The sequence below is a fragment of the Mobula hypostoma genome, chromosome 21, assembly GCF_963921235.1.
Source record: "Mobula hypostoma chromosome 21, sMobHyp1.1, whole genome shotgun sequence".
In the NCBI taxonomy this organism is placed as follows: Eukaryota; Metazoa; Chordata; class Chondrichthyes; order Myliobatiformes; family Myliobatidae; genus Mobula; species Mobula hypostoma.
The window spans coordinates 25,383,428-25,407,878 of record NC_086117.1 but is presented as its reverse complement, the minus strand read 5'-3'; the positions used below and the strand labels follow the sequence as shown (position 1 = coordinate 25,407,878).

The following is a 24,451-nucleotide window of genomic DNA, read 5'->3' as shown; positions in this document are numbered from 1 at the left end:
AACCCTATGAAGTATTTTTCTCAACTTTTAAAAGATGCATTTCCTACTGTATTTCCTGACCAACCACCGTTATTGGATCGTGTTCACAGAGTTCCATCATACTCGCCTAGGTCAGATAAACCTAGACATGTCATTTTACGTTTTCATTACTTTCAAGACAAGGAGAAACTGTTTCGATTCGTTCGATCTAAAGGTTTCATTGATTTTTTGGATCTTAAGTTCCGATTCGTGGAGGATTTCAGTAAACCAATCCGGGATCAACGGGTTTGTTACAGATCTGTGATGTCGGAACTCTACAAGATGGATTTAAAACCAGCGCTGCTTTACCTTTAAGGATTCGTACGCTGGATGGAGCCCTCCGTTTTTTTGAATCTCCATTGGATGCCCAGAGTTATCTGGATCAATTTTCACCTTCAACATCTTAATCGTAATATTTTAACTATCTCCGTTGATCGGAGGCTGTGAATTTGTCGGTCTTAATTTTTTTTTGCTCTATTTGGGCAGAAAAGTTTATTTTTGATTACTTAATATGGTTGCTAAACTTTCTTTTAAACTGCGTCATTTCTTTCTTTTTCCCAGGGGATTCTGGGTGGTTACTTCCTCATCGTCATTTTACGTATTTCCTTTGTGGCCTTAAATTTTGTAGTGTTTTTTTAAAATCTATTTTGTTTTGTAGGTTTTTATAACTAGTTTATGTTAATAATCTCATTTTTTTTTGTTGTTTTGTTTACTCATGGGTCTGGGGTTTATTGCGTTTTTTTTTATATTTTCTGGCTTTTATTCTGTTATGTGTTTATTTTAATTGAGTTATCTTTTTTTATTCTTTTACTGTTTTATAATCAGCTGATCTTTTTTATATTTACACTTTTTTTTTAGGGAGCGTATACCGGAAGTCATGGGGGTAGTTTTAGTGCTTGCTTCTTTCGGGCTGGTCTGCGTTAGATTTAGCCTTCGGGTCATGGGGTGGGGGGTGGTGGGAGGGGCTTCACGTTTTAGTTTCTTTCTTCTTGGGCTATATACATTATTGAAGTATTGGTTGCGTTCTTCTTCCCGGTATCTCTTGTATGTTCTGTTCCCTTTCCGGGTTCGTGGGTCGAGCCTATCGTCAATCCTCCTTGTTGCGGGTTGACTTTAGGGTTTATGGAGTCTATTATTAATTTTGTCTCCTGGAATACTAATGGTCTTAATCATCCTATTAAAAGGAAAAAAGTTTTTAAAGTGTTCCGGAGACTTAAAGCACAAATTTTATTTTTACAAGAGACCCATGTGCGGAGGGGGGACAGACTACGTTTTTTTAAATTCTGGAAGGGACAACAGTTTCATTCGAACTCCAATGCTAAGATTCGAGGCGTCTCTATTTTTATAGACTCCTCAGTTACTTTTATACAACATGATATTATTTCTGATCCGAATGGTAGATTTCTATTGGTTAGTGGTTTACTATTTAATAAAAAAGTAGTTTTGGTTAATGTTTATGCTCCTAATATGGACTGTCCGGAATTTTATAAGTCATTATTTAATCAGTTTCCGAATTTGAATGAGTTTTCACTGATCTGGGGCGGAGATCTTAATACCCGTTTATCTCCAGCTTTGGACCGTTCGGCTCCTCTACGGACCTTACCTAATAAATCTGCAACTTTGATTAATTCATTCCTTTCTGATTCTGGGTCGACGGACATTTGGCGTTTTTTGCATCCTCAGGAAAAAGATTTTTCTTTTTTTTCACATGTTCATCATTCCTATTCAAGAATTGATTATTTCTTTATTGATTCTCGTCTTATTTCCTCAGTGATTAAATGTGATTATGACTCTATAACCATTTCGGATCATGCTCCACTTAAGCTTTCTATTAAAATTCTGGCCAATATACAAAATAATAGACAATGGCGTTTTAATTCGCTGTTGCTTCAGGACTCGGACTTCGTTAACTTTATGAATGAACAGATTGATCTTATTTTTACAATTAACTATACAGAGGATATTTCTGTCAACATTCTTTGGGACACTTTTAAAGCTTATATTCGCGGTCAGATTATCTCGTATTCTGCTGCTTTGAGGAAGAAACTGAAGCAGGAGGAGTTGGTAATTGTGGACAAGATTAAGGAAATTGATAAGAAATATGTTATAGCTCCTTCTGAGGAGTTATATAAACAAAGAACTGAACTTCAAATGGAACACAATTTATTACTCTCGTCCTCGATTGTAAACCAATTAAAGAAAACAAGAAGTGAATTTTATGTACACAGTGACAAAATTGGCAAACTGTTGGCTAATCAACTGAAGTCTAATTATGCTAAATCTCAAATTAATCAGATTTATAACCAAAATGATCGACTGATACTTGATCATGTGGGGATTAATCAAACCTTCTGTGATTTTTACTCTTCCTTATATCAATCAGAGTCTCCTCGAGATTCTAAATATATGAATGATTTTTTAGATAATTTAGACTTCCCTGAGATTTCACAGGATATGTCTTCTATGTTAGATACTCCCATTACCATGGATGAGATTAAGAATGTTATTTTCTCTATGAATTTGGGGAAAGCTCCTGGCCCTGATGGGTTTACCGTAGAATTTTATAAATGTTTTGCTCCTTCATTAATCCCTTGGCTCTGTAGGGTTTTTGAGGCTTCATTAAAACTTGGTAAACTTCCTGAATCTTTCAATAGAGCGTCAATTTCTCTAATATTAAAGAAGGATAAAGATCCTGCTCAATGTGCATCTTATAGACCAATATCTTTATTAAATGTTGATTCTAGTTTTTTCTAAGTTATTAGCAAATAGATTAGAAAAAGTATTTCCTTCTATTATTTTGGAAGACCAAACGGGTTTTATTAAAGGTCGTTACTCTTTTTATAATATTCGCACACTGTTAAATATCGTTTATACTCCCTCACAAAATGTTCCTGAGTGTGTTATCTCTTTAGATGCTGAGAAAGCTTTTGATAGAGTAGAATGGCCTTATTTATTTAAGGTGCTTGAAATGTTTAATTTTAGCTCGAAATTTATATCCTGGATTAAACTGTTATATCATTCTCCTGTGGCCTCGGTCCGTACTAACTCTTTAAGTTCACCTTTTTTCCCTCTTTTTCGAGGTACTCGACAAGGTTGTCCTCTTAGTCCCTTATTATTTGATATTGTATTAGAGCCTCTTACAATTGCCATTCGAGAATCTCCAAATATTACTGGGATAACTCGGGGCTTAAAGTCCCATAAAATATCACTCTATGCTGATGATTTACTTTTATATATTTCTAATCCTCAAAAATCCATCCCGGCTGTTTTAGAGCTATTAGCACAATTTGGTCTTTTTTCAGGTTATAAATTAAATCTTAGTAAGAGTGAACTCTTTCCGATTAATAAACAACTTCCCTTATATTATAAATTTCCATTTAAATTAATAATTATTTTTCATATCTTGGGATTAAAATTACTTGTAAATACAAAGATTTATTTAAGACTAACTTTTTACCATTAATAGACCATATTATTCAACTTTCATCTAAATGGTTTCCTTTATATTTAACTTTGATTGGTCGTATTAATGCAGTTAAGATGTTTTTTTTGCCAAAATTTTTACATATATTTCAGGCATTACCAATCTTTGTTCCAAAATCTTTTTTTGACAAAGTTGACTCCAAAATTTCTTCATTTATTTGGCAGAATAAAAACCCGAGACTGGGTAAAATACATTTACAGAAAGCTAAGAGAGATGGAGGCTTAGCATTACCTAACTTTAGATTTTATTATTGGGCAATTAATATTCGACATATGAAATTCTGGTTACTTGACCAGGATATACTATCCATTCCTAAATGGGTAGCATTGGAATTACAATCTGTTCAGGGTTTTACACTTGGCTCTATTTTAGGTTCCTCTCTTCCTTTTGATTTGAAACGCCTTAAACAGGTGTCTAACCCGATAGTTAAATATACCTTACGTATTTGGTTTCAATTCAGAAAATTTTTTGATCTTAATCAATTTGGGTTAGCGATTCCTATTTTAGGTAACATATTTTTTCCTCCCTCTTTTACGGATCGTGCTTTTCAAATTTGGAAGACTAAGGGTATTTCACGGTTTTTGGATTTATTTTTAGATGGTTCCCTTATGTCTTTTGAACAATTATCTAATAAATATAACTTATCAAGAATACATTTTTTTAGATATCTACAAGTTAGAAATTTCCTAAGTACTATACTTTCTTCCTTTCCAATGCTTCCTCCTACATACATTTTAGATACTATAATTAACCTTAATCCATGTCAGGAAGGTGCATCGGCTATGATTTATAATATTATTATGAAACTTAGGAAAGCTCCATTTGATAAGATTAGGGTAGATTGGGAACAGGAATTGGGGTTTACCATTTCCGTGGATGACTGGGGGCAGATTTTACAATTAGTCAATACTTCCTCTATCTGTGCTAAACATTCCCTAATTCAATTTAAAGTTGTTCATAGAGCACATATGTCCAAAGATAAGTTAGCGCGCTTTTATTCTCATATTAATCCTTTTTGTGATAGATGTCCGGGGCAGATAGCCTCTTTAACTCATATGTTTTGGTCTTGCCCTACTTTGGAAACTTTTTGGAGAGACATTTTTAATATTATCTCCAAGGTATTGAATATAGATATCTCTCCTCACCCTATTACTGCTATCTTTGGACTACCTAAAATTTCCAGTAATCTTTCCCCTTCAGCCCGTAGAATGATTGCATTTCTTACTTTAATGGCAAAAAGATGTATCTTACAACATTGGAAAGAGCTTAATGCTCCAACTACCTTTTTTTGGTTTTCTCAGACGATATTATGCTTGAATTTGGAGAAAATTAGAAGCAATCTTTATGACTCCTCATTTAAATTTGAACAGACTTGGAGATCTTTTATTCAATATTTTCATTTAATGTAATATATACCCTTTTTGTTTTTTTTTTACTGTTTTTAATGGAGGTCGGGATTGAGGACGTGATTTTAAGTTTAACTCTGTTTGGTTTCAAGTTAGCCCATTGCTTTGCTTTGCTTTTAGTTAGTTGCACGGTGGGTTTTATTTTGGGGGGGGTTTCCTTTTCTCTATTGATATATATATAAAAATTAGTATACTATTATGTTACCTTGGTATGTTATGTTTAAATTACATTGTTTGTAGTATTTTTTTTGTATTAATATCTTCTGTAATTTTATTATATTCTAACAGTGTATTAGTGTCTATATGGCTTACCTTTTTGTATACATTCAATAAAAAGATTTAAAAAGAAAGAAAGAAAGAGATGGATAGAGCTCTTAAAGATAGCGGAATCAAAGGTTATGGGGATAAGGCAGGAACTGGATACTGATTGTGGATGATCAGCCATGATCACAGTGAATGGCAGTGCTGGCTCGAAGGGCCGAATGGCCTACTCCTGCACCTATTGTCTATTGTTGCACTTTCTTACTGCTGCTCTTGTTCAACTGCAGAAGCTGTGGAAAATACTGAAAGCTTTGATTATTGGTCTGATCAGGAATTAAAATCTACATTAACAAAACACTTTATACTTTTCAAATGTTTCAAAATACTTTTGCAAATTATTAGTTGTGAAGTACATCACACTATACGGTCCAGCTCAGCAACATCTTTCCACGTATGATCCCAGAATCAGCAATGAAAAAACATCTATTTCAGGTGGTTTTAAAGGAGACTATTCATATAAAGAGCAAGATAACTCTGCTCTACTTCACTTAAAACTTAAACTGAAAGAACATTTACTTCTAGTTAAATTTGCATTTCTAGCAAATGCAAATTTTAATCAGCAGACAACAGAAAAACATCAAGCATCACTTAACTCTGTTAAGGGTGATTTTACTGACAAGTTCTAAAAATGGTTGCACCTTTCTTTATAGCTTCTTTTTACACCCCATATTTGTAACATTAGTCATTGTGAAGACTGGAAATCAAGCTGTTTCTTCGGATTTCCTCCACTAACTTGGCTAATGATAATGCAAAGAAGCAAAATCTCTGCTCATCTGCTCAACTGTGTCATGGTGCATCACGAATAAATCTAAAAGTGGTGGGTGTGTGGAATGCACTGCCAGTGAAGATGGTAGAGGCAGATGCAATAGGGTCTTTTAAGAGACTCTTAGATAGGTACATAGGGCTTAGAAAAACAGGGGGCTCTGCGGTAGGGAAATTCTAGGCAGCTTCTAGAGTAGGTCACATGGTCGGCACAACATTGTGGGGTGAAGGTCGTGTAATGTACTATAGATTTTCTATGTTTTTATGTAAAACGAATTATGCAAACATGGCAGCTTTGCATTATTTTTGAAATTATACCTTCATATTTACAGTGCCATCTTGAATAATTTTATCTTGTACCTTTCTGTTCTTTCTTTTCCTCTTGGTCTTTTTCCGCTTTCTGCTGCTCAGCCCTTTGTTTCTCAAGCTTCTTCAAAAATTTCTGTTCTTTGAAGTGTTTTGTTGCCTGTTTTCCTACAGTGTGCATGGGGACAAAAGGAGAATCAGAATCAGGTTTAATATCACTGGCGTATGTCATGAAATTTGTTAACTTTGCGGCAGCAGCACAATGCAATGCATGACAACATAGAAAAAACTGTGAATTACAATAAGTATATATATCAAATAGTTACATTAAATACATAATGCAGAAACAGAAATAAAAAGTAGTGAGATAGTGTTAATGGGTTCAATGTCCATTTAGAAATCGGACGACAGAGGGGAAGAAGCTGTTCCTGAATAGTTGAGTGTTTGACTTCAGGCTTCTGTACCTCCTTCCTGATGGTAACAATGAGAACAGGATATGTCCTGGGTGGCTGGGGGTCCTTAATGATGGATGCCACCTTTTTGAGGCACTGCTCCTTGAAGATGTATTGGATACTACAGGGGCTGGTGCTCATGATGGAACTGACTAACTTTACAACTCTCTGCAGCTTACTTTGATCTTGTGCAGTAGCTCCCACCACCCAGCCCCCACTCCATACCAAATGGTGATACAGCCAGGTAGGATACTCTCCACAGTACAACTGTAGGAATTTGTTAGTGTTTTAGCAAACAGACAAAAAATGTTGCCACGAATGTGGATTGGGTGACAGACATGAAGCAGAGGTCTCTTTCTGAGTGCCCAGTATTACAGGGATTAGTATTTGGGGCACTGCGATTCACAATGCAATGATTTGGAAGGGAGTACTAAATGTAATATCTACAAGTTTGCATACAATGCTGGGAGGTGGCAGGAGTATGTGCTGTGAAGAAGATGCAAAGAGGGTCCAATGAGATTTGGACAATTTGGGCGAGTGAACAAATGCAGTTTAACAGGGATAAATCTGAGGTTCCAAAAACAGAACATCAGATTACCTAAATGGTAATAATTTGAGAAAAGAGAAGGAGCAACAAAATCCGGGTGCCCTGATATACTAGTTAATGGAAGGAAGCATTCTGCTACAGCAAGCAATTAGGAAGACAAAGGATATGTTCACTTTCACTACAAGAGGATTTGAGTACAGGAGCAGGAATATCTTGCTGCAGCTCTATAGCTGCAAACTAGAGTTTTGTCTGTAGCCTTGGTCTTTTCTAGACTGATTCGTGGAATGGTGAGTCATGTGTATGAGAAGAGATTGGGTAAGTTAAGCACACCTTGTTAGTATATAGAAGAACTAAGAGGATATTTCATAGAAATCTGTAAGATTCTAATAGGACTAGACAAACTAGAAACAAGGAGATTTTCACAGTGGAGGTTCTAGAACCAGGGATGCAAGTGAGAACTAAGATCAGGTGAGATTTCTTCACATAGAGAGCATGAACCTGTGAAATTCTCTAGCTCAGACGGCTGTAGAGACAAATAATGAAATATATTCAAGGAGGGAGTAGATGTATTTCTTAATGCCAAATAATTAAATAACTTAGTCTTGCTTTCATTATCTGTCAGTACCTCCTCAGGAACACTAAGAGATGCACAAGAACAGCCAAAGGTGGCAAACCTTCTGATTTTCTCCTCTCCTAAAATATGGGAATTTGCTTGTTTCTTCTCTTGCAAATGACAACAATAATATTTATTCATAGGCACTCCAGAGAAATCACAGACAGAAACCGTACCATCCTCTTGGCTACTAGAAACACAAGGGTAATCAGCCAAAAACAGGAAAAGAAACTAAACAAACAAGCATGGAGATTGGGAAGTAATACAATACAAGGTTTAAAAATACTCACTGGCTTCTTTTGTTTTCCTCCAGTAAGCTCCGGTCATTTCATCCTGAGAGAACACCAAGTCAATAAATTATATCAACACAGACTGTACGTGTTTATCAATGGGACTCACAAAAAGATGCAAACTACTGACATATCTGTAGAAGATACACTTTTGTATATTAAACAACAACATTTCTAGTTTGTTCTGAACAGAAAAGAAATTTCTTGTATCCGTATACCTCGACTCTGTTTTACCCCGCCCCCTGGTTCAGTCCCTTCCGACCTACATCCGTGACACTTCACACACCCTTGATCTTTTCAATGCCTTTAAGTTCCCAGGCCCCGAAAAGAAAAGAAATTACTCAATTTTGTATGAAAGAGTAGATGTTAATTATTTGATTACATCAGATCAAACTTATGAAAAAAATCTGTACATGAGACCTCTGGAGCCAGTTGCACTATCAAATACGACTCTGGCTGATCTGATTGCAGTTCCACTTTCTTGTCTGTTTCTCAAAAACCTTAACTGCCCCTTACACAAAAAAACACTCAGCTCAGCCTTGATAATATTCCAATGATTCAACTACAAATTTCTCTATAGATTACAGATCACAACCCACAAAAATAATTTCCTCCTTCCCACCTTAAATGGGTAACCCCACTCCCAAAGCTTCACACTGGATTTCATACGGAATTCTTCCATTTATATTTTAACCATATTGTGTAAGTGTTTTTAGATTGTAGATTTCGTTGCTAGGAAACATCCCAGCACTGACCTTGCAAAGGCTTCCTTTTGCTGTGATCTGATAAGTATATTTTAAATATGCGATATTACTTCAAACCTAACCATTAGTTTCACCTTAACTGCTACTGGCAATAATGAGATCATTACCGGTAAAGGGTCAGTTTACGTATGCGTAAGAAATAGGAGCAAGGGTAGGCCATTCAGTAACTCTGCCATTCATGCCCTTTTCTTTAATTGACCATAGGTTTTACTGCCAGTCCTGCCATTCAGTATGAATATAGATCTGCCCCACACTTTAATTCCTCTTCAGTGCCATGAAACTATTCAAAAACAGCTCCTTCCCCAAAAGCATCAGATTTCCGATTGGCCCATGAACCCATCATTCCTGTTTTTGGTACTCTTTATTTTGTAATTTATAGTAATTTTATAGCTTTGCAATGTACTGCTGCCACAAACTAATAGATTTCATGTTATACGACCATGATACTAAGCCTGATTCTGAATAGTAGCCCTCAATTACCTGATCATTCAAAAACTTGTCTACTTCCTCTTTAAATATCCCCTGTGAACCAACTTTAGAACATTAGAAAGTTTTTGACAAGAACAGGCCATTCAGCCCAACAAAGCTTGTCAAACTGCAACCCATCCTGGCAGTACAGGTTCCATTTGCCCCAAAAGGCACCCCAATGTCCCATGAACCTATGCCCCTCTAACCCACACCATGATTCGAGCCATGTGTTAAATTTTTAATCTCCTCCATCTTACTTGGACTGGCACGTGGCACAGGCAGAACTTCGGAGAAGACCACCTTGTCAGTTTTGTCCCTAAGCTTCCCACCTATCTTTTTAAATTTGTCTTTCAGAACTGCCAGCCTGACCTTACCTGTGTCATTTGTTCTGATGTGGACAAGGGCTACTGAATCCACCCCACGTCTGGCCAGGACCTTATCTATTTGTCAGGGATGTCTCCTGCTTGTGCTCCTGGTAGGCAACACACTGCACAAGACTCCTTGTCAGTACAAAGCTGATTCTCAACCACCCTCCCCGCCCGGATAACTGAGTCCCCTACTATCACTACTTCCTTTTTATGGGGTTTTGGATTATTATTAGGGAGGGTCCTTCCTGTGGGGCTCCTCTGCCCTGACTACTACCTCAGAGGTTTCATGGTCGTCCTTGAGCATTGCTAGATGTTCAGACTGGTTAAAGGCAAAGTTGATGAAGTCGACGAGTTCAGCATGAGTGCAGGAAGCAGCACTAATGCAGTAGTCAATGTAGTGTCAGAAGAGTTGAGGAGCGACGCCGCTGCAGGCTCAGAATATGCACTGTTCCACGTAGCCGACAAAAAATGCAGACATAGCTGGGACCTATTCGAGTGCCCATGGCTACAACTTTGGTTTGAAGGAAGTGGGAAGAGCTGAAGGAGAAATTATTGAGGGCGAGGACCAATTCTGCCAGAGGGAGGAGAGTGGCAGTGGAGAGGAACTGGTTGGGTCTGTTGTCCAGAAAGAAGCAAAAACATCCCTGATGGGGGATGGAGGCATATAGGAACAGGAAATCCATAGTGAAGATGCAACAATCGGGGCCTGGGAACTTAAAGGTATTGAAAAGATCAAGGGTGTGTGAAGTGCAACAGATGTAGGTAGGAAGGGACTGAACCAGGGGGCGGGATAAAACAGAGTCGCGGTATACAGATATAAGTTCGGTAGGGCAGGACCAAGCAGAAACAATGCATCTACCTGGACAGGCAGGTTTTTCGATTCTGGGTAGGAGGTAGAAATGGAAGCTGCAGGGTAAGGGGTTGATGGCAGTGGATGGGAGATCACCCACTGATAAGAGCTGACAGGTCAGTGATGGTGCAGGAGACAATAGCCTGGTGCTCCTTAGTGGGATCTTGTTTGAGAGGTAAGTATGACGGGTAAGTAAGAGGAGTAGTCTGAGAGTTGTCACCTGGCCTCCGCAAGGTAGAAGTTAGTCCACCAGGCTATTACAGCACCCCGTCTTATCTGCTGGTTCGATGGTGAGGTTGGGATTAGTGCAGAGAGAGTGGAGAGCAGCAGGTTCAGAAGGAATGAGGATAGAATTGGAGGGAGGAGTCTTAAAGTCGAGATGGTTGATGTCTTGTTGGCAGTTAGCGATGAAAAGATCCAGAACAGGATCAGAGCAGGATTTCTAGGAAGTGGAGGAGGTTTGAAGACCGGAGAAGCGGTCATTAATGCGGGTTGGAGAGTCCTTGCCAAAGAAGTAGGTATAGAGACGGATGATGGAAGAAGAGCTTGGCTTCATGGTAGGTGTGGGGCCAGCGGGACAAAGGTGAATGTTGTGCCTCAGAGAGGAGAAGGTCAAGAAGGTCCCCTCTTTGAGATACCCCTAGTGCAAATACCATATCAACTCAGTCAAGCTCCCTCAGAATTTTTTTAAAATTAAGATCTTTTTCAATATATAAAAAAATCACCCTTCATTTTTCTGTTCCAAAGAACGTAGATAAATTTCTTTTGTGGTTTGTGTTCAGACAACTAAGAATTAACCCAGTGATTCCCTTTTTGGACTGCTCTCAATCCCAATAAACCCTTTCCTAAATAATGTAAATAAAAGAGTGCTCCAGGTACAGGTCTTACTAGTGTACTTATTTCCTTATTCCTAAATTGTAGCCCTCTTGTGATAAAACCCAAGACACCTTCCTTAGAACCTGCTGCAGCCGCTTAGAAATATTTTGTGATCTGTGCATAGGAACACCTAAATTCCTCTGTACTTCAGTCATCTGAAATCTTTCACCACTTGATAATCATCTGTCTCTTATCTGAAGTGCAAAATATTACACTTTCCCACATTAAGCTCCATCAAATTCAATTTGACCGTATCCTGATGCAGAGTCCAAATTATCCTCTTTGCATCATCCAATCACCCACCTTAATTTGTGACATTGGCTAACTTGGATACCTCATACCCTACCTTCTCCTGCTGGCCTTTAATATAAACCATAAATAATTGAATCCAAGAACTGATCATTGAGACATTCCACTGGTTACATGCTCCCCGTCTGAGGAAGATTTGTTAATTCAGACTCTCCTTATTATGCAAAACCAGTCTCCAATCCATGATAACACACTTCCCCTAATATCACTAGCTCTTACCTTGTGCATCATCACTGTTATGTGGTACCTTATCAATTATTTTCTAAAAATCCAAATACACTACATTTCAAATTCCCCTTTATTGACTCTTCCTGTTACATCCTTGAAGAATTCTAGCAAATACATCAATAATGGTTTACCTTTCACAAAACCATGTTGACTTGCTTTGATTATATTAAGCTTCTCTAAGCAATAAGTTACTTCTTTGTCGATTACAGACTCCAGCGTCTTGCGTCAGTAGATATTTAGCCAAAGAGCCTATATTTAACAGCTTCCTCCCTTCTTGATCAATGGAAATGTCACTGTTTGATACTATTATTTACTCATCATCATATCCTCTTTGAATTTTATTTCAGAGTATTTGGCCCAAGGCTTGGGGATGGGGGAACTGCTCCCGACCCTGCTAGCTGCATCTGAAGACTGGAAACTGTACCTACAAACCTGGATCAGAATTAACAGCATTTAAAACTTTATTTTCACCCATCAGATCGTTTATTCTGAACGTGGGGATTGAAAGAAATTAACTTCCAGCAGTGGCAAATTAAATCAACTCGCGACCGCCAACACCCGGCGGTTAAACAGCTTTAAAGGCGGATGCTTCACTTTCCCACAGCGTGGTCGGTGGAAGCGGCAGTGAACACCCGAGGTCCTTGCTTGCTTCCTCCCCCTTTATACATCTCTCTGTCTTTATCTTTCTTTCGGCCGTCCCTACGCGTAATGAGCGACCTGTGAGAACCCACCGGCTTCCCCTTCCATCGCTTCAGCGGCGGACACTGCAACTCGGCCATGTCGGCTTCCACTCGGTAGCCAAGAATCACCAAGAGCCGCTCCTACTGGATGCCCACTTTAGTAAACCGCTCTCCTATTGGCTGCTCCTCCAGCGACCTCTAAGCAGCTGGCGAGCCGACGTGACCGCCCCATTTTGCCATGTGTTCAACAAAAAAACCAATATTGCATGTAAATATATAATGTTTCGTGTACTTTGACCTCAGATGGGGATGAGAAAGGATGTTCTTGCATCAAGGGTTTACTCAACTGAGTCCTTGGATTGCCTGAACTGACTATAGCTAGATGACCAGATCTGCACACAGTTCTCCAAATTTGGCCTCACCAAGGTTCTACAACTTCAATATAACATCCCCAACTCCTCTGCTTAATACTCTGATTTATGAAAGCCAATGTGCAAATATTCTATTTACCTCATCTACCCATGAGGGCACTTCAAGAAATTATGTATCTGTTCTCCCAGATCTCTCGATTCTACCACACTCGTCAGTGTCCTACTATTATCTATGTAAGTCCTACCCCTGTCATCCCGAAGTTCAACACCTCACACTGTCTGCATTAAATTCCATCTGCAATTTTTCAGTCTATTTTTCCAGCTGTCCAGATCCCGCCGCGAGTTTTGAGTCTACACCCTGAATCTTGGTGTCATCCACAAATTAGTTGATCCAGTGAGAACAGCAGCCAAAAAAAAACTCCTGGGAAATCAATTTTGAGGGACTCAAAAGACTGCAAAATTAAAAAAAAATAAATGCTCGACTCAGCCAGTCCCTTGCAAACGGATGGTCCCCAAAAAGCAGCTGTTACAGAAAGCCCACAGTCCCGCACCGCGTTCCGTGAATACTAATCAGAAAAAAAACGTTCAATTAGAATGACCAGGAGATATCACGTATAGTATAATTAACTGTAAATTCAAGTTTCTGTAACTTGTTCTGGAAAAACAATCATGTTTGAAAAGGAGAAAATATTCCTGATCTACATGAATTTGAAAGCTGAGGTCCAATAAAAGAACACATACTGGGTAGAATAAGCACAGAATTCCAGAAACCAGCTGACATATACAGTATGGGAGAAGTGATCTGAACAGCTTCTCAACTGACACTACACTCGACATAAATGTCCTTGACTCAGTTCTAAAACACGCTATCTGCTACAATCTAGGCACTCCCTGATCAAGCAAGAGGTTGATAAAGCCACCGAACAGGTTAACATAAGGAGAACTCTATTTGAATGCGCAGAGGTAGAGGAAGGTAGGGCCAAGGTGAACAAAGGCGACGATGAGTGACAGAGCGAGCTCAAGCGCCACATGCATCCTCCCTCTGGTTGCCCTCCTCCTTCCCTTTCTCCCATGATCCACTGTCCTCTCCTATCATATTCTTTCTTCTTCAACCCTTTACATTTTCCACCTTCTTGTTTCATTTGCCCTCCCTCAGCCACCCTCTCTCCTTTTACCCGCCAGCTTGTACTCCTCCCCCTCCCCTCACTTTCTTGTTCCGGCTTCTGCCCCCTTTCTTTTCCAGTCCTGATGAAGGGTCTCGGCCCAAAACGTCGACCTCTACGACTTGTTGAGCTCCTCTCGCACTTTCCTAGTTAAACGGACGCATCTGTAGGCCTAAAACGGAGCCTCCCGGTCTGACGGGTCAGCCACTTGGCAGGACTGGAGATCAAAATCATGAGTAAATAAACGTGATCAATAACAATACATTTCCATGCTGAGGAAGAAAAAGTGGATTTAAATTTGAGACGTTCCAGTGATTTTCCTGACTGTAAGGCTGTAATTGATTAGAAATTACAGAATCTAACTCGGATGAAGTACCTATCACAGGTTTTTGAACTTGTCATGTTTCTATGCTGCTGAAGCCAAGATGATATTTATCTGATTATGGCTCAAACCAAAAAAAAAAATCAGGAGTGACACGCTTACGATCAAAATTTAATTTTATTTGAAGACTATAAACAAGAAATATAAACCATACACAGTCATAATAAACAACTTCAACAAAAAATGTAACTTCGAAAAACAAATAACTTTTTTTTAAGAAGTGTGACCTACCACAAAAAGTCCAACACAATGATCACCTTGTGACAATGTTCAAATTTTTTACTTCTCTTAATTTCTCCGCAGAAACTTTTTTTAAAAAAACACACTTTTGGATGTTCCCAGTTTTACAGCTTGTTTTCTGTTTACTAAATGTTAACAGCACTTGGGGTGCTTTTAAAATAGAGCTTGGTTACACTGCAGTTTTCACAACCCCAAAATATTCCAGTGTTGATGGAGTATTCCAGAAGCAAAAAAAAAATACCTGAGACCTGAATTTTTTTAAAAAAATGAAATGCTGGATGGAAATAGTAATTTAGGCAGTAAATGTGGAGAATATGTTTCAGGCCAATATCTTAAATATATTGGAAAAGCTAATTTGTGAACAGCTAACTGAGGGCTTAATCAACTAGTTTGCTTTATACAAAATGTGACTTTGAGGGACAAATGCTGCGAAATGAACTCTCCATTCTTCTTCAAATAGAGTCACGGGATTTTTTTTAAACCGCAGTCACAACTCGAAATAGTGAATACATGCTGGCTTTGCCAACAATGTCCACATCCCAAGAAAACACGAGCTGACCCATATGATCCCTAGAAACCACAAAAAAAGCCTAAAATAGCTTTTCAGCCCGGTAAAATAAACCAATAGAATATTCCAATAATAGTCATCTTCAAGTTAATGGTACTTCCTTTGCAATGTTGAATTTAATAATAATTTAAATTAAATAACATAAATATGAATGGTGCATAAAACATTCAAATAATGAACTACACTAGATTAAACTGTACAGAGCTGAAACTGAATATTGCCGGACTGTTTTGTTGACTTGGTGGTTTGATGGTTTATATTCTGTGTTTTTTGTTCATTTGTTTTCTTTTTTGGGTGGGGCGTGTTGGAGGTTTGTTGTTTTCCTTTGAACAGGTTCCATGCTGTTTGTTTTTTTCATGGCTGTCGAATCTCAGGGTTGTATACTGCATACAAACTTTGCTAATAAGTGTACTTTGAATCTTTAACCTGAGTAAATCTATGTGGAAATTAAGAATAAACTTGACTTATTCATGCCATAAAGTGAAGCGTACAATTCACTCAAGAACAAATCTTCATTCCACATCCTGATAATTTTCTATCACAGTTACTGCCCAATGTGTCACTTTATTTACTGCTGGCACTTATGGCTTTCAGATTATTGGTTCTTTTCAGAATGTTGCTGACAAACAGGAGGCCAGATGCCCGTTCGATGCTTTCGATTGGAACCAAGAAACTTTCAAGGGGAATATTCTCCGAAACTGGCTGATTTGGCATCACGTACGACCGCAGTTCAATTTCTCCGCTGTGCTTCTCCAGTATCACCACTTTGAAGATGTGAGTTGGAACTGCAACACTGTTCTTCCCGATGACCTGATACTTAACATACACCTTCCCGTCTGACTCCTGCCTGATCAAAATATAAACAAACAATGACCACAAGAAGTTCTGCAGATGCTGGAAAACCAAAGCAACACACACAAAATGCTGGAGGAACTCAGAATTATTAACTAATGCCAAAAGTGCCTTATCCAATGTCCTCACAGCAAGGATTCACAAACAACCCGATATTCAGTTTAATCTCCTCGTATTTGGCATAAGGATGTATGGGGTGTCCAGGGAGGGGTAGCACCTCTGCTGAAGAGCTTGTCATATCCATCCTGGGGCAGCTCACCCAGTTTGGTCCCCACTGGACACTCAGTTCTCAGCTGTGGCTCCAAGTAGTGTTTCACAGCAGCCACACTCCAGGACACCATTTGGACAGGTGGGCCTCATGCCCTAGTGAGATAGGAAGATACCTGTCCTTGCACGCGAAGCCAGTTCCGGCGGACTGGGTGGACGAGACCAACAGCGAGAGCCACTGACCAGGAGTGCAGCTCTGGAACGCTCCGTGGAGAGCGAAGGACATGACCAGGCACAGAAGTAGTCAGGGACATCCACTGCGACCAAGGAAGACCCCAGTTGTGACAACTACCTGTACCACTGGACCCGGACTTCCAAGAGTGGAGGGCAAGTTTGTAAACCTGACGGGAGCAAAGGATGTTGGGAATGTTGAGCGTGGGGAGTGTGGGAGGGGTGTAGGACAGGTGTCAGTGAAGTGCCAAGGACAGGGGATGGCATGGGTGCAGGCACACCCAGCCCTGAGACACCAGGCAAGGTAATCTGATTCCAAACCATTGGTTTATTGATCGTTACAGAATGTCTCTCTGGTGACATTCCCTCTCCCTGCCCCCTTCCCACGCTCAGTCCACGATAGAGACCCATATCAGAATCAGGCTTATCATCACTCACATATACCATGAAATTAGTTTGTTTTTTTTTGCAGCAGCAGGTCAGTGCAATATATAAAATTACTACAGTACTGTGCAAAAATCTTAGGCTCCCTAGCTATACATACGTGCCTAGACTTTTGCACAGTACCCTAACTATTGGTCAGTGGGGGTTTCCTTGCTTGAAGCAGCGACATGGGATCAATTGCTCCCATTTAATAAGATAGGCAGGACTTAAGTTTGGCGTCTCAGCCGACAGGTAACACCCCAATAGTGGATTTGGAGGGAACTTCTTTTTCATGACATTATACACATCTCTTTTCACTGTATCTTGAGTGTTTGTTTTTAAGTGGGAAGAGTACAATGTTGCTCATTCTCCATTTGTCCCTAACAGCTTCTAGTTTGTGTCTAATATCAAGTAGGTGACCAGCTCTCAAGATGGTAAGGCCTCACCTCCCAACACCCCATTCATTCCTGGCCTCTTCCACGATGGGACCCTAGAGCCCAAGCTGCAGAATTCAGGAGGATAACTCAGGATTTGGTGGTGTACTATTATCCTTTTCTTGTCACACTATTCCCCTACTCCTTCAAGATGTCCGTTCATCCCCAAACACCGCTTAATCAAAGATGGCAAATTCCTCTTGGCCCACCCTACTTCAACATGTGAACCTTGGCAATCCACAAGGCTTTTTGGTAATTCATCTGTAGAGGTCAAGTCACTCGGTACACTTAAAGCAGAGGTTGACAGGTTATTGATTAATAAGGGCATCAAAGGTTATAGGGAGGAGGCAGAAGAATGGTATCGAGAGGGAAAATAAATCAGTCCTGAACAGACTCAATGGGCCAAATGGCCCAATTCTGTTCCTATGTCTTCCGTATTTAAAAAAAACTAGGACGGCAGTGGTGGAACCAGAAAAGTATACTGGCAAGTTAAAATTTTATAAATATAACCATATAACAATTACAGCACGGAAACAGGCCATCTCGGCCCTTCTAGTCTATGCCAAACGCTTACTCTCACCTAGTCCCACCGACCTGCACTCAGTCCATAACCCTCCATTCCTTTCCTGTCCGTATAGCTTTCCAATTTTACTTTAACTGACAACATCAAACCTGCCTCTACCACTTCCGCTGGAAGCTCGTTCCACACAGCTACCACTCTCTGAGTAAAGAAGTTCCCCCTCATGTCATGTTACCCCTAAACTTTTGCCCCCTAAACTCTAAACTCATGCCCTCTTGTTTGAATCTCCCCCACTCTCAATGGAATAAGCCTATTCACGTCAACTCTATCTATCCCGCTCATAATTTTAAATACCTCTATCAAGTACCCCCTCAACTTTCTACGCTCCAAAGAATAAAGACCCAACTTGTTCAACCTTTCTCTGTAACTTAGGTGCTGAAATCCAGGTCACATTCTAGTAACTCTTCTCTGTACTCTCTCTATTTTGTTGACATCTTTCCTATAATTCGGTGACCAGAACTGTACACAATACTCCAAATCTGGCCTTACCAATGCCTTGTACAATTTTAATATGTAGTGAGAAACATTGCAAAAACACTGGAGCAGAGGCTATCCTCATCATGATGTCCGCAAAGTTTGAAGAAAGGGTTTCTGGAGGGCAGTAAGGAGCAGGAAACCTTCCCCAGGCTGTGCAGCAATGTCACTCTGTTTGTGACTGACCAGCACTTGCTGTGGCATCTTCCTATTACCACTAAGCTGCGAAAAGTTACTCCCCTCTTTCCAGTGGCTTAGATTATACTGGGGTTAATAATGCTGTCCTAAGCAACCCGATGGAAAGGTTTAGAGACATACCTTGGCAGATAAAGGGGTCCAGTGCAAACAAAAACATTTTTGTTGTACTTGGTCAGGCTCCGGCAGTACTTCTCCAGATTGTTCCAGGCACTCTTATTTAAATTTGCATTCTAAAGTAATGAAGAAGATACAAACTAAAAGTAGCACGAAAAAGACAATAAATAGATAGTAAAATATGTGCGCGTGGTCATGATTAAATTGAAACAACATGGTCACAAACAGTTAGTTTTATTGCTCCAGACAAAACTAATATACAGTGAAAAAGAATTGCTACCAAAATGAAAACAAGTTCCATTGTTGGTCTGAGTGTAAGTATACCAATGCTGTTCTCTGAATACATCTATGTTGAATTCTGCCAGGAATCACTTCTTTTCCTTCAGGTGAGGAGAGGCTATGCCCCAGGATACATTAGCGTCCTTCTCAAAGGCTGGTTGGTTCTCAACTACAAAAAGCTATGATGTATTTACTGTATTTCAGAATTAAAGCATGATTTCCCCTAAAAGCCATCAGATTGCAGTGACTGCACTGCAAAACTAATGAGAATGAAGTTATTGGCCATGATACGGCATTCCCTGCAGCTGTCTATTTATTCATGAAAAAAATTTCCTTAATCCTTGCTAGATTAGAAACACATTTGTAGTCTCCAGCTCAAATTTGTCAATGTTTCAAAACTTAGCTTCTCTGTGATAATGTTATTATCCAGCATTCCTCTCAAATGCATCCATCACTACATAAATATTCCTACAAAACAGTGAGGAAGGCAATCACAGCTTACAGAGGGAACTGCACCAGCTGGAAAATTGGACTGAAAAATGACTGTTGAGTTCGACCGACCAGGGTATGTTTCACATGGTGAACGGTAGGTCACTGGGGAGTGTGGTAGAACAAAGGGATCTGGGAATACAGGTCCATAATTTGTTGAAAATGGTGTCACAGGTAGATAGAGTCAGAAAAAAAGCTTTTGCCAGATTGGCTTTCAGAAATCAAAGTACTGAGTACAGGAGATGGGATGTTATGTCGAAGTTGTAAAAGACATTGGCAAAGTTAATTTGGAGTATTGCGTGCAATTTTGGTCTTCTATCTACAAAAAAGATGTAAATAAGATTGAAAGAATACAGATAAAATTTACAAGGACGTTGCCACATCTGGAGGACCTGAATTATAAGGAAAGATAGAGTAAATGCAAGCAGGCTTTTTCCACTGAGGTTGGGTGGGACTACAACCAGAGGTCATGGGTTAAGGGTGCAACATGAAAAGTTTAAGTGGGACATGAGGGGAATCCTCTTCACTCAGAGGGTTATGAGAGTGTGGAAAGAGCTGCCACCTCAATTTCAACACTGAAGAGAAGTTTGGTTAGGTACATGGATAGTAGAGATATGTAGGGCTATGGTCCCAATGCAGGTCGTTGGGAGTAGGCAGTTCAAATGATTTTGGCATGGACTAGATGGGCTGCAGGGCCTGTTTCAGTGCTGTACTTCTCCATGACTCTAAAATTGTTTTACACTAGATTATTCATCTGTAACAATGAATACCTGAATAAATCTGATGTGTGACATAGGATAAATGTAGCAGATTTAGCAAAATCAGGTAATACTGAACTTATAGTTCCCAAGGATTTAAAAAAAAATCTTGTGTCTATTGTAGATTAATTAAGATCAAGGACAGTCAGCAAACAATTATCTTTGACTAATTTGGTGAACATTTTGAAGAGGATTAATGAGCATTTGAGGGAATCTAGTGTATTTTAGCAAAAAGTTTTAAAGATTGATCAAAGTAAGTAAAAATAATTAGAAGAGGAAAATGGCTAGTTGGATTAGAAATTGACTCAGTGGAAGAAAGTAAAAGATAATGATTAACAAAAGTTTTAGGTGGCTGAAAACGGCATATAATGTTTTGTTTTTGTCAAAAACTTGGAATGAAATGTAGTTTTGAAGAGGAAGAAAGGATTTGATCCTTTTTGTGTTTTGATTGAGTTAATGTGGACAGAAAGATTCCCCTTGTGGAAGAGCGCAGAACTGGGGTTACAGTTTAAAACTAAATGGATTGGCTATTTAATACAGGGTTGAGATGAAATTATTTTCTCTCTGTGGATCTTTGGAATTTTCCTCAAACGCCATTGGAAGCAGAGTTTCTGAATTGAAGGCAAGAGACTGGAAAATACAGCACGTTGAGGTTACAATCAGATGAGCCATGATGGCAATACATGATGAGAAAGACTGGATGGGCTGGATGTTGTACTGTTTCTCCTATTTTTTGTATTTTCTTCGGAGTCACAATAGTAAAATTACCAGTATAGATGAAAATGAGAAAAGAAACAGTGCTATGCTATGAATTTCTGAAAGAACGTACGGGTAAGTTTCAAAGACCATGACACAGTGGTGTTGCAAGCAGAATTGCTACCTCATAGTGCCAGAAACCCATCTTCAATCTGGGCCACAAAGTCTGCAGACACTGGAAATCCCAGCAACACACACAAAATGTTGGAGGAACTCAGCAGGACAGGCAGCATCTATGGGAAAAAAGTACAGCCGACGATTCAGGCCGAGACCCTTCGGCAGGAATCAATCTGGGCCTCTGGCACTACGTGTGTGTGTGGGTTCGCATGTCTGCCTATAGCCCCGTGGGTTTCCCCGGGGTATTCTGGTGTACTCCCACATCCCAAAGACGTGTTGGTCAGGAGGTTAATTGGCTGCAGTAAATATCCACTGGCATGTAGGTGAGTGGTAGAATTTAAGGGATTTGCTGGAAATGTGGGGACAATAAAATAAAAGGGATTAGTATGAATGCTGTTGGTCAGCGTGGATTTGGTGGGTTAAAGCACTTATCCATTCCTATACTGTATAACTCCTGGTTTTGATGAATCACACAGCTTACAAGCTCAATCTTCTCCTTATGACTCTCTTGTTACACTGCAAGCTGAAGTTATACAGAGAGGGCACAGACATGAAAACTTACATGGCCTTGAGAAAGAGGCAGGGAAAATCAGGCCAATTGATTATATATTTAACAGAAGCAGCTGAGTAACTTCCCATTTTATCTCTAAAGTACTACAAGGGAAACCCTTGTGAGTGAAGTCCGGAGCTAGATATAAAATGCTACAATAGAGATAGTGAGTTTATGTAACAAAACAAGTGACACCCATTCCCTCTCCTCTATTTGCAACAGAAACAGAGAATGTTAGAGGGCACAGTGCGGGTCAAGCAGCGTCAGTGGGGAGAAAAACAGAGTGAGCATTCTGGGTCAAGGATTCCACACTAGAACTGGAAAAGTGAAATCACAAGTGTGCTTTAAATTGCTGAAGGGAGAGATGGAGTGTAGAGGGAATATCTGTGGTAAGTACCTTTGATAAATTGTGCTTGTGGTAAGTTGTGGAGGTAACAATGACTTTAGGAACTTGTAATGGACAAAATGATAGAAAGAGAAATTTAAACTGAAACAACAACATACAGGTATAGCCATATCTACAAAAAAAGAGGGTTCTACTTTAAGCGATTAAACTCAGTATCAAGCCCTGATGGTTGTAACATAACAAGGCAGAGGGTGAGGTGCTGATCCTTGAGCCTGATCCTGAACACCTTTGGAGCAACACTGAAGGCCAAAGGCAGAGGTCAGAATGGCGCTGGGACCGAGAATTAAAATGTCAGATGACTGGAAGTTTACAGTTCTCCCCCTTTCGAAGGTAATGGAGATGTTCTGCAATGTGTTCAGCCAACCTATTTCCACTGTAGACAAGATCACATCGCAAGCACCAAATCCAATACACAGCACTGGACGTGCAAATGAAATACTTCCTCACCTGCAAGGACTCTTTGGGTTCCTTGAAGGTCGGAAGGGACACGGTAAAGGGACAGGCAATGGATCTGCCAGAGCTGTATGGGAAAGTGCTGAGAGAAGCAGATCAGATTGTGGAAATAGGAGATTGGACCAGGGAGTCAGGGAGGGTACAATACCCTCTGAATGGTCTGCTGCCAACCACAACGAGGATAAAGTTTCCGTGCCCTCACAGGGCAAAGCAATAATTCAATTACACCTTCTTTTTCTTGTATTGCCATTGATGTATCCGAGAAACCAAATACACATTGGTGACTACACTGCTGAACAGTCTGTGAGAGTGATCCCGCGCTTCAAGTTACTCGTCCCCATCGTACCCCCACTATGACCTTTGTCTTTGCATTCTGCAGTGATACCAAGCAAAGCTCAAGGAACAGCGTGTTACAACCCTCAGGCCTTAATAACAAGTTTAATCATTTCAACTAAACCCACTTTTCTCACAACTGTAGTAGTACCTTTGTTTTCAATTTATCTCTGGACCGAGTTGCTCGCTCCAATTGCTGTTTTTTTTGGAAAAAAATATTACCTTGACAACTTTGGTCTGCGCCCTATCACAAGCATTCTCTCTGTTCCCTCTCCATCTCCCTGTCTCTGCGACTCGAAACATCTTTGCCAGTTCTGATGACGGATCCTCAACTTGAAAACGTTGATTTTGTGTAGACACAAGAAATTACAGGTGCAGGGGCTTCGACCCGAAACGCTGACACTTTCTCTCTACTCAACCGGCTGAGTCTCTCCAGCAGATTGTTCATTGATTCTGTATCTCTCCTCACTGATGCTTTCTCACCTGCTGACCGTTTAAGCATCATCTGTTTGTGTATCGGGATGCTAGTGTGCTTCCCTCCTGCTTACCTGCGGTACGATGTTGCTGAGGTAGAAGGTATCATCCATGCATTTCTGGCTCTGTTTATGGTTGCCGGCCGCTGCCAAGTGACCCCGGTCAAAGCCGCTACCTTTATAGTCCGCGTTCTGTGCTCGGTGGTATTCGTGTACAGACTGGTCCTCCTTGAACTCACTGCGGCTGCGGTCGGAGCAGGACAGGCCCAGCCTGGCCGCGTCCAAATGCTCCAGCACCCACAGGGCGTTCCTGGTGCGGGGGTCATAAGCCAACACGTACGATTCGCGGGTCTTGATATGGGACAGAGAGGGGAAGCCGAACTTCATGATTTCGGTCGTCCTGCCTGGGCTGAGCTGAGCAGGAGCCAGCGGCACCAGGGACTCGTTGCCAATGGCATCCGCGGTAACGGACGGGATCGGAATCACGGGGAAACGCTGGAGATGACCGCAAGCTTCCTGGTGCCGGTAGGTTCCGTATCCGAGCCCCAAAGCGGCTCCTGCAGATAAGGACACTCCCGCCAACAGCCATCGCGAGCTCAGAGCGCGGCGCATTCCCGAACGTCGGCTCTCCAAAAAGTTACTCTGTCACTGGGTGGAACTTTTATCAATGAGACGACGACCTTGAGCACCAAACTACGGTATTACTGACGCCAGGAAGTGACGCCCGGCTCCGCAGGGCAAAGGCATCGCGTAACAAATCAAATTCATTTAAAAAGCTATCAGCGGTTTGAACCTTTAATTATTAAATACAACTAAACAAACGACTGGCAAGATGCTGAGGAACCAAGCGGTTCAGGC

General features: G+C 40.3%; 2 protein-coding genes across 2 annotated transcripts in view; both read right to left on the bottom strand.

Annotated features, from left to right (window-relative positions):
* The window catches only part of spout1 (SPOUT domain containing methyltransferase 1), a 29,882-nt gene extending 16,999 nt beyond the window's left edge, over positions 1 to 12,883 (bottom strand). The window contains exons 1-3 of the mRNA XM_063073135.1: positions 12,794 to 12,883; positions 8,200 to 8,242; positions 6,352 to 6,465 (exon numbers count right to left, since the gene is read on the bottom strand). Of these exons, the coding sequence (XP_062929205.1) occupies positions 6,352 to 6,465; positions 8,200 to 8,242; positions 12,794 to 12,841 (205 nt within the window). The 5' untranslated portion in view covers positions 12,842 to 12,883. The remainder of the gene's footprint in view (positions 1 to 6,351; positions 6,466 to 8,199; positions 8,243 to 12,793) is intronic.
* A 1,879-nt stretch (positions 12,884 to 14,762) lies between these two features.
* On the bottom strand, positions 14,763 to 24,320 carry endog (endonuclease G). Its single transcript, XM_063073134.1, has 3 exons — positions 23,669 to 24,320; positions 18,986 to 19,095; positions 14,763 to 16,313 (listed from the first exon to the last, which is right to left on the bottom strand). The coding sequence occupies exons 1-3, from the start codon at positions 24,203 to 24,205 to the stop codon at positions 16,031 to 16,033; spliced, it is 930 nt and encodes a 309-aa protein (XP_062929204.1). The 5' UTR covers positions 24,206 to 24,320; the 3' UTR covers positions 14,763 to 16,030.
* Between the last annotated feature and the right edge of the window lie 131 nt (positions 24,321 to 24,451).